The sequence below is a fragment of the Mercenaria mercenaria genome, chromosome 17 (assembly GCF_021730395.1).
Source record: "Mercenaria mercenaria strain notata chromosome 17, MADL_Memer_1, whole genome shotgun sequence".
In the NCBI taxonomy this organism is placed as follows: Eukaryota; Metazoa; Mollusca; class Bivalvia; order Venerida; family Veneridae; genus Mercenaria; species Mercenaria mercenaria.
The window spans coordinates 15,423,380-15,434,136 of NC_069377.1; the positions used below are offsets into that span (position 1 = coordinate 15,423,380).

General features: G+C 35.9%; 2 protein-coding genes across 2 annotated transcripts; one reads left to right on the forward strand and one right to left on the reverse strand.

The window, feature by feature from the left end:
* Positions 1-5,221: 5,221 nt before the first annotated feature.
* LOC128550222 (5-hydroxytryptamine receptor 3A-like) lies at positions 5,222-7,227 on the reverse strand. The gene is made up of 2 exons (XM_053528774.1): positions 7,093-7,227; positions 5,222-6,279 (listed from the first exon to the last, which is right to left on the reverse strand). Exons 1-2 carry the CDS (start codon positions 7,225-7,227, stop codon positions 5,533-5,535), a joined length of 882 nt encoding a protein of 293 aa, XP_053384749.1. The 3' UTR covers positions 5,222-5,532.
* Positions 7,228-7,585: 358 nt separating this feature from the next.
* Positions 7,586-8,759, forward strand: LOC128550223 (uncharacterized). Its single transcript, XM_053528775.1, has 2 exons — positions 7,586-8,179; positions 8,535-8,759. Exons 1-2 carry the CDS (start codon positions 7,586-7,588, stop codon positions 8,757-8,759), a joined length of 819 nt encoding a protein of 272 aa, XP_053384750.1.
* The last annotated feature ends 1,998 nt before the right edge of the window (positions 8,760-10,757 follow it).

Below are 10,757 nucleotides of genomic sequence, written 5' to 3' on the forward strand. Positions count from 1 at the left end.
GCGCATTTGTTAAGGATTGTGTTGTTACTATGTCGTTGTTTCTAAGTTTGTAACTCACTCTGCATCTCATTAAAGGTACTTAAATTAAAAGTAGGCATGGCTATGCCCATTCCTCCTTTGGTAATCAACACCAAACTTATTACACAGTACGTACATCTGGACAAAAAATCCATAAACAGTGTCTTATATTTTTAGATTTATACTTCCATTATTTTTTTTTTAAGTTTGTATTTATGTGCTTAATGTTTGACATGCATAATTATAGTCAAACTTTTTACAAATGTCACCTAATAATAAGGCAAAAAATGGCCTTTGAACCAATGTGACTTGTATTTTAAAGTATCCCTGCTCTTTTATCTCGATGTAGTTTCTTACATGCTGACCTTTAGCAATATCAGAACAATGGTCTTTCTTGAGAGGTGGCTGATTGCACAACATTGCCTGTTTGTCCTTCCAAAATACCAGTTGATCAGTATATGACTGTATATAGCGGTAAAGGTGTTTATAGTAGTGAACTGTTCAGTCAATATTCATTGCTGCGTATTCAGAAGCTTTTCTCCCGAGGAGGAGGTGAAGAAAACAACAACAGCAACAATACCCTTTAAGTAAATACACCAACGTAATCGTCAACATATATGACTTGGGTTATAATTTTTTTCTTGTTCCTTTTAAACTGAGTTCCATGTCCCTAGGTGGGATAAAATGCTGCTTGTTGTGTTTCATTCATTGTACATCTTAGTCCTTCCTCATCATTTAGCATGTGAGCCTACATTCCGGATTAGACATTTATCAGAATAATGGTCTTGATAACTACGTAAGTCTGAATTTAAGAACAACCTTGTGTAAGCAATATATACATTTCATTTCATATACCGAAACTTAGAGGTCACTTTCGCATATGACTGATTAGGTCAATAAATACAACAATGAAAATCCTGCTCACACTATAAAGGCAATGCTTTTTCTCCAACACCAGACTATATGATTGCCTAGGGTCTACAACAAAGATACCTGTGTCTTTTCTATCAGTATTAAGTATATTGCTTTGTTTGACGGGGAGTTTTCCCGTTGCTGCATCTCGGCGTCTGTTTGTAGGTGTGTGCACACGGTCCAACTGGAATATCACAATGAAGACACGTGATATGAGACCCAGCCTCTCAAATTATACTGATACCTGGCTGACCAGTCCTAGAACTATCCTCTTAATGCTGAGCGCTAAGTGAGGAAACTACTGGTATCATGTTTCATGGTATGACATGGCCAGGGATCGAACCACACGGCCTCCCGCACTAGAAGCGGGAGCTCTACCACTAGGCCGGTAAGCGCAAAGTAAGACTGAATTTATTTCTATGCTGATTAACTAGACTGGATCACGTCCCTGTGCTTGTTCTGTCATATTTCTCATTTTAAGTTTTCTTCATTAACAGTAGAAGTTACTCTAGCAGGTTGCTTATGTATTAAGATTTTGATTGCCCCTGATTCCAAATATAGGTTAAGCTGTCAAATAAAATGTGCTATTTTAGGTGCTAAAAGTTACTTATGAAATGTTTCCTATACATTTCTTTTTAAATAACCATGGAGCCATGGAGCTAAGATACTGATTTATTTACGACATCATGTTTTTAGACTGGTCGTTATAACAATCTTTATATAACAATTATCAGGAAACGTTGCACAAAGTACAAGATCAAGTATCTGCTGTTACTGTTAAAAATCAAATAACAAAATCAAGATTTTTTGTCGTTTAATAAAGCTTCAGAAGTATTATTACAACGTTCATGCTTAACAGGCAAATGTAATATATAATGATTTAAACTGTCTACACATATAATTATGATATGTCTTTAATTATTCAAAATATTAAACATTTCAATACAAATGCATACACACGCACACGCGCACACAAACACACACATTTAATCTTATCTCTTGTACAAAATTTATGTTTGATATATCTAAGTTGAAAAGACTGTTGAATTTACCTTTTTCTCCTTTTGTTGTGCAACGTTTGTACAAATTCATGCGACATACAGTACAGTGTTAAAGGTGTGATATATAATAGCATATAATTCTGCTACACTTAGCGGCGGTTGCGACAATTAATGTTAACCTTGCGACATACAGTGATAAAAGTGTGATATATAGCAGCATATAATTCTGCGACACTTAGCGGTGGTTGCGACATCAAACTGGTGCGTAATTTAACGTAGTCACAGAAAGTATTGAAAACTACTTTCTTCTACATTGCAATAACAAAAAGCTCTACCGTAGCATCGAGTAATCTGTGAAAAAAAGTTTTGTTTTTTTTTATAATTAAAAAAGTGACATTTGACGACATTATGCCTACTTATTTCATGACTCAGTAATGTAAATTATGGCGACCGATGCCTGCCATCTTCTCTCTGCCTCACTGTCAACCCGACCATAACGAAGAAACAGTATCTTGTCTATTTTCGTTTTGTCTTCCTTTTGCTCTGCTCCAAGGATACGTTTGCTGCCTTTTTTTTGTATTTTTTGTTGTTGTTGTTTTTTTTTTTTTTTTTGTTTATGCTGTTGTTGTTGATGATGGTGATGATTTTCGTTCTATCGGTCCTGTGATAAACTACTGAGCGAGAAAAGCGGCGCGAGAAAAGCAGCGCGAGACGATTGTTAACACTCATCAACGAGGACTTCTATGACGACCGATTAGTATTTTTCGCTTTATCACCCACGTCAAAGTTATAGTTTCATTTATCGTTTTCACCTACATGTACTTGTCTTTGAGGCGGGCAGACAGAACAAAATTTTCTGATGGCACGGTTTTCGGATTGTGCATCAGTTTCTGTTCTAAGTTCTCTCACGTAGCATTTCTACTGAAATAAACGAGTGTAAGAGAAACTTGTAGATATTAGCTACAAAACTAGTTCGTCATTTTCAGCAATATTTCGTGATAATGTAAGTAACGGACCACCAATAAAACGTTGGTTGACAGACATGAAAATTTAAAATTTTAATGAAATATCAAAACTCGAGTTCCAGCCCCTGATTAGTCGAAAGTTTATAAATCGGATTTATAATTAAACTTTTGACACTGTTTGACTGTTTGAACATATATTTTCGCATACTCTATAATTTCATCTTTATGTTCTTGTATCCTTCCGGGATCCAGTGTGTTTGAAAGGCATTTCGTTGATGTTTTTTCTTTAATATCTCACTTACATATATATGCCTAATACAGTTTGGAATTAATTTGCTAGAGGATCATGCCAGTATACACAAAATGCATTAATCTTTTGCATTTTTATACTTTTAATGTCTTTCATTGAAGTTTGTTTGTTTATGTTGCAAATTCCAAGCTACTCCCCACTTGCCCACCATATACATAGTCTACCTGGGTAGAGTAGCATCCTTCCGTACAGGTGAATGGTTTCCGGGCATGAAAAAGATGAAACTAAAGATCTGATCTCATCTTATTTCATTTCTACATTTGCTTTGGTGTATAAGAATGATAAATTCTAAGCTTTATCAGGTAACTTAATTTACATACAAGTAGTTTCATCGCTGTTGTTATTTTTCAAGAAAAATACATAATGCTACACTACAGAAGATGAATGTACACTATAGATTTCTGAATGTTTCCAGACGTAAATTTACTTATATAGCTAGCTGCTGTTCATGCAAATAATTAATATGATTCACGTACGAAGGAACAGGGAAATGTTACTGAAAATAATATAAAACCAAGAGGACCATGATGGTCCTGAATCGCTCACCTCTTCCCACATGATCCAGTTTTGAGTATGACGTCGTTTTTTCTATTATTTGACCTACTGACCTAGTTTTTGACCGCATGTGACCCACTTGCAAAATTGACCTAGATATCATCAAGATAAACATTCAGACCAACTTTCATACAGATCCCATGGAAAATATGGCCTCTAGAGAGGTCACAAGGTTTTTCTATTATTTGACCTACTGACCTAGTTTTTTAAGGCACGTAACCCACTTTCGAACTTGACCTAGATATCATCAAGGTGAACATTCTGACCAATTTTCATGAAGATTTCATGAAATATATGGCCTCTAGAGAGGTCACAAGGTTTTTCTATTTTTAGACCTACTGACCTAGTTTTTGATAGCACGTGACCCAGTTTCAAACTTGACCTAGATACTATCAAGATAAACATTCAGACTAACTTTCATACAGATCCCATGAAAAATATGGCCTTTAGAGAGATCACAATGTTTTTCTATTATTTGACCTAATGACCTAGTTTTTGATCGCACATGACCCAGTTTCGAACTTGACCTAGATATCATCAAGATGAACGTTCTGACCAATTTTCATGAAGATCTTGTGAAATATATGGCCTCTAGAAAGGTCACAAGGTTTTTCTATTTTTAGACCTACTGACCTAGTTTTTGACCGTACGTGATCCAGTTTCAAACCTGACCTAGATATCATCAAGATAAACATTCAGACCAACTTTCATATAGATCCCATGAAAAATATGGCCTTTAGAGAGGTCACAAAGTTTTTCTATTATTTGACCTACTGACCTAGTTTTTGAAAGCACGTGACACAGTTTCAAACTTGACCTAGATATCATCAAGGTGAACGTTCTGACCAATTTTCATGAAGATCTTTTGAAATATATGGCCTCTAGAGAGGTCACAAGGTTTTTCTATTTTTAGACCTACTGACCTAGTTTTTGAAGGCACGTGACCCAGATTCGAATTTAACCTAGATATCATCAAGGTGAACATTCTGACAAATTTTCATGAAGATCTATTAAAAATTATGGCCTCTAGAGAGGACACCGCGCGATCACAAAAGCTCACCTTGTCACTTTGTGACAGGTGAGCTAAAAACCATCATATTTGTATTCTTAAGTTCAAGGTTAATGCTAAGCGTTAATGAAAGCATCATTATACGCATATTTGATTCACCGAGTATATGTAAATGCCTTCACACACGCGCATCATACACACATACGCGCGCACGTGCGCAATCACACACGTATACGCACACATGCACATATAAATATAAAAATAAAAACCATTTAATAACACATGATCCGTAAAAATGAAAAATAAAAACGTACTGGAACACAAAGTACGATATAGATAACTTGCTTGTTTTCGTAGATGAACAGTCTTTTATCGCATAAAGTTCTGAATCGCTGCGTTTTTAGACTGAATAAAATCAATTAATGAAAGGAAAATCAACATTTGAGCAGTGCAATGTTTCCTTTCTTTTATTCTACCGTGTCAAATGATTAAATTTTCCATAGAATAATCTTATGACATGTAACTATAACTGTTTAATAATTTCAACTTCATGTAAGAACAATCAGAGCAGTTTTTGCCACAGTTTTGCAGTGATTTTCGTCATTGATTACTGCAGATGGTAGTTTCTTGAATCGACACGACGTTTTAAAGTTCAGTAGCTATTGTGTATATTTGGCAAAGATGAAATTCACAGAAATTTGTTTGATACATGCAACATTGGCCTTAAGGCGAAGCGTTTGTTTTAGCCATGCTGCAATCCGATTATATTTCATTAAAAGCGACATTTTTATTTTTCGCTAGAATCACAAGGAATACGGCGTTGACCGCTATTGTTCCAAGAAGGAAAACTACCAAAGCAATCCTATCAACGGCGACACTGATATCCTGCCATGTGATTTCTGGCTCCTCTTTGCCCAAGTTGTCTGCAGTAATGGTTGAGACCACGTCAACTTTGTTAACTCGGTCAATTTTCTTCTTTCTGAATCTACAGGGGAAACAGAATAGGATTCTGAACAAAAACCTCAGGCAAGCTGGTACTTTACCTTTCTTGAAAAACATCTTCAGATTCAGTATCGTTGTCACAGTCACAAGTGTGCTTAGAATCAATAGAATTATCAGATAGTAGCTAAGTATTGGCATCGTTTCTGAAGTCTTCGGCAGATTTTCTCCAACCAAAGTCATGAAGACTGCAATAGCAAGCAGAACGGTGACGGAATATGAAATTCTCTCCCCGGATTCAACGGGTAATAGAAATACTAGCATATTTGTTATAGCCATGAAGATTATCGGGAGTATCACGTTGATTATGATGAACGTGGGCTTGCGTTTGATGGTTACAAAGAAATCAATCTTGTCAAATGCGAATTTAGCACCCCTATCTTGACGTGTTCTGGTTTCAATCAGTGTCCACTCCCTATTTTCAATTAAGCGGCCTGATGCAATAATTCCCGGACGAAAATTTACCTCTGATCGTACATATCCCCATACTTTAAACGTCAGCTTACATCTCTGTATTAAAAGAAAAAAAGCGTTGTTTAAATGTGATGTTGATGCCGTTGTGCATGCATTTAGCTGAATTCAAATGGCTTATCTCACCTTTTGAACATAAGAAATGACGGGCGAACTTCACATAAATATTTAGGTTTTACAATTTAATGCTTTGCAGTGTTCTAGCTTTTATTTAAGAGAACAATGAAAACATACTCATCTCATTTTTATCATGTTTTTATCATATGATATTTCACTGACACATTTTAGTGACATGCAAGGTTGTCAAAGTGATACGATATGGTCAGTTACACTTAAACAGTATTGAATGATAATTCACTGTTCGTTAAGGATCAAAATGATATTAAGTGAAAGTCTATTCAAGCAAAATATACGTTGTAAATAAAGTTTTATCAGATTAACAAGTTTTAAACAATCCAATATGTAACTAACCAAAATTAGACTTAGTACCTTTAATCAAGTATCAAAAATTTGCTAGATGTCAAGAAATGCGTGACAAGCCGTTGCTTGTTCTCTTTTAATTTGCATAATTTATGAAATGTATAAGTGATTAAGATGTATTCATTGGTAGAACTGTTCCAAATAAAACATTAGACCTGTTCACTGCGGATTTTAGCGAATTAGTAGTTTAACATTTTCATCATTTACCTGTGTATCAAATGGGTAGTACGTGACGTCAACACTGCACGTAGTTTCAAACACTGCACTGGACGTAAGATCTACAGATCCGGATTTTTTATATGAACAGTCATCCAATCTTCTCCAAGATCAGGTAGATCTGAGTAACGGTTGTCAAGTATAATTTTCGGATACCATATCCCTTCGGCATCTCTTTCCGACGTACTTGTCTTTCTGACGGTTGGCATTTAGGGCTTTCTGTAATCTCGCGAGACGATATTTCACGCTTGATTTGACCGCACTGTAAACAAGGGGAGGAGTTTCGTTCATTTTGACAGCCGGATAAAAAAATGGAAATAAGACAGGTAATTCTACTCTAAAAAATATATAACTTACCTTCTTACATGTTCTTTTGTTAATTCCAAAAATTCCAATTAAAAAATCATAAAATTCATCATTATAAAGTATTTTTTCAATAACCAAAACATTCCTCGTCTGCATTGTGACATCATATGCATTGATGACGTCATCAACTTTTGTGTTTCATGTACAGGGTGTTTCCAAAAATTCGATCCATTTTTACCTACCTTCTTATGAGTGGTAGTATTTTTTCTTGTAGTTTCAAAGTACTGTTAAGAGGAAGTACAGAACTACTTACACCCCTCAGGATGTTACAGATGCATATAACATGGTAAAAGAACACCATCTACCTGTGGAACGTGTTGCCAAACAGTTTGGCATACCAATTACAACATTAAAAGATAGAATAAGAGGAAAAACATCAGTAGATGTCCTTAAGTCTGGTACTCCTCCTCTATTCTCACAAGAACAGGAAGCATTTCTGAGTCAGCACCTTATTACAATGGCTGAGATTGGTTTTGGATATACCCGGCAGGAAACAATTAACTTAGCCTCAGATTATGCTGTGCATCTTGGCCTAAGAGAACAAGACAAACCTCTTTCTAAACAGTGGTTTTATAACTTTCTGAACCGATGGCCTAGCATTAAAGTTGTGAAACCTAGATCTTTGGAGATGGCAAGAGCAAGAAGTGCAACCCGCCCGGCTATTGACCAGTACTTCAATGAACTAAACAAAATTCTCACCAAATACAACTTAAAAGATAAACCACATTGCATTTATAATATTGATGAGAAAGGTCTTTCACTTGAACATAAGCCACCAAAAATTGTCACAGGTACTCATTATAAACCACAGGCTGTTACATGTGGAAAGTCGAAAACAGTCACTGTGATTGGTGGAGGAAATGCTGTTGGAAACCAAGTAAATTTTCACATAACGTATTTTTATGTTGCACTATTAATTAAGATATTTTCACTTAAGAATTTGCAAATTTTTTAATGCATACTGTTATTTATAGTTAACATACATGAAATACACAATCATATATACATAGATTTTTAAATTTTGTATTATGTATAATTTTTCCAAACAATTTGTTAGATGCAAAAAATGTAGTTGTTGCAATACTAAATTCTTAATATAACTGACTAATAATAGTTAGGTAATCTATAACTGACTGGTTATAATTAGGTAATCTGTCTATAAATATCATATAAAATGATAAAACAATGTTCATGTTGTTTTATTGATCACCTCCCTTTCATTTTTTATACAGGTGCCGCCCTTTTTCGTATTTCCTGGTGTTAGGATGCTTCCAGGTCTACTTGAAGGCTGTACTTCTGGCACGTCTGGAACAGTATCAGAATCTGGCTGGTCTAACACTGAAGTGTTCACAAAGTATATGACAGAGCATCTAGAGCCACATCTACCCTCTCGGGCTGACGCAGTAAGGTGCTCGTATTGTATGATGGTCACAGAAGTCATGTTTCCTTGGGGCTGATTGAGTGGGCACAGAAGAATGGTATTGTTTTGTTTGTTCTTCCCCTCACTGTAGCCATTTACTACAGCCTCTGGACGTAAGTTGTTACGGGCCTTTTGAAATTGCCTGGAATCATGCCTGTCATCAACACCTTCGACAGTCTGGAGGTTGTTTGATTACCAGATTTGATGTGTGCAAGATTGGCTGTAAGGCATACACTTCTTCTCTTTCTGCAAGTAACATCCAGTCCGCCTTCAAACATTGTGGGGTATATCCATTTAACCCAAATGTAGTGCCAGATTCTGCTCTTGCACCTGCTTCAGTTTTTAGACCAGCACTGATACCACAGAGAACCATGAACAAGAACAGGCCCTGGCTGTTGATGACTGCAATACTGATGCAAGGCTCTTCCTGGAAAAGAGAGGTGGGGAAATTTTGAAACATGTTCCAGTTAAAAAGGTAAGAAATACCTTAAGTAAAGTTGTGAGTGGGAAACCTATTACTGAACAAATTGTCTATGAAAAAATCAAAGAACATGTAAAAAGTAATGCCAAACCAAGTCTGAAAAAAAAGCAAACTGCTCCAGGGAAAAGAGTTGTAGCAGCAGATAAAAGAAAACTAACTTAAAGAAAACACATACCGTCACTGAACCCATTCCGAGTACATCTGGTATTCAGGCAGCCCAGACAGAATACTCTTCCTCTTCTGAATCTGAAGATGACACTGATGTGTGCTGCATTTGTCAAAAATTCCATCCTGAGGAGCTCAAGAATTGCATCAGTCTAACCATAGTCTCTTGGGCATGCTGTGATAAATGCAATGGCTGGGTACACCTTGGATTCTGTTCCCCAGTCAGGGTTATTAGAAGAGGTGACTCCTTCCTGTGTCCAAAGTGCACAGGTACAGAGGAGTAAACTGTAACATTAACATTTGCCATTACATTGTACATAGTGTTCTGTTGTGTTCACATTTATAAAAAAAACTGCTAAAAACCTAAAGAAGTGATAAAACGTTACAAATTTAGTGTTTAGTTACTGTTGGACATGTGTCAAATTTAAACTTTGAAGAAAAAACATGTACTGCCGTATTTTTGGGCAGTGACTGTAGCTTACATCATATCGGCGGAAAGTGATGACGTCATACACATATTACACTAATGTGAGTGCCGCCATATTTGTTTTGATTTGATAAGGATGGAAACCTGTTTTCAGGAAGATATTCAAACAATATAGGTAGGACACTTTGTTGTTTACAGTTTTACAGTTTTTTTTTAATTTATAAGGTTTGTGCTATAAATACCTCCGTTTGTTTGCTTATACCGTCAGAAAGAGATGCCACCGGGATATATCAGACAACCTAAACACTAATGAACTGATACCTCCATTCCTTTTAGGATCCCAAGTAATTAGCTGATCGTTCCATGAAACGCTCAGAATACCATACACAGAAAACTTTTCACCGACCTCGTCAAAGTCTCGAATATTACGTAAAGAAAGACGTATTCCCACCGGAAGGAGACTCGCCTGATTTAAAACAGGGCGTTGCCGGGTGTCGTATCCAGCGAGCAATCTATTTCTCAAGTCCACAGTTCTATTATATGTCGCACAGTATGAATCACCGAACAAATACGTCAACAGAAGAATGAAAGCAGGGGTTATAACCGACCTCATAATTTCAAATATCTTTTTTTCTTTTTGTTTATATTTTGTTTATTCAGTTATTCCGCTTAAAGATGCAGTTCGCACATCATTTACGTATTGTATCAAATCATTTATAATTAACAAATTTTATTATAGCAATTTATAAAGTACTAAAAAACCCCGACTGTTCAGGAATTGAACAGAAAGCTATATTAATATTAGCTTACGGTCGCTTCTCCTTATATCATTTAAAGACACTTTGCTTATCATAGGTGCACAAACACAGGCAGCGGTAGCTACTTTGAAATCAAAGATCAGGATTCATGTTTATAAATTAATACAACTTTAGGATACAGTCACACTCCGATTACTCACGCAC

Excerpts from the sequence above, each read along its gene's own strand:
- LOC128550223 (XM_053528775.1), top strand. The coding sequence starts at position 7,586 with ATGGTAAAAGAACACCATCTACCTGTGGAACGTGTTGCCAAACAGTTT. Across the intron at positions 8,180-8,534 it reads GAAATGCTGTTGGAAACCAA|GTGCCGCCCTTTTTCGTATT; the intron begins GTAAATTTTCAC and ends TTTTTTATACAG.
- LOC128550222 (XM_053528774.1), bottom strand. The coding sequence starts at position 7,227 with ATGAACGAAACTCCTCCCCTTGTTTACAGTGCGGTCAAATCAAGCGTG. Across the intron at positions 6,280-7,092 it reads AGAGATGCCGAAGGGATATG|AGATGTAAGCTGACGTTTAA; the intron begins GTATCCGAAAAT and ends CTTTTAATACAG.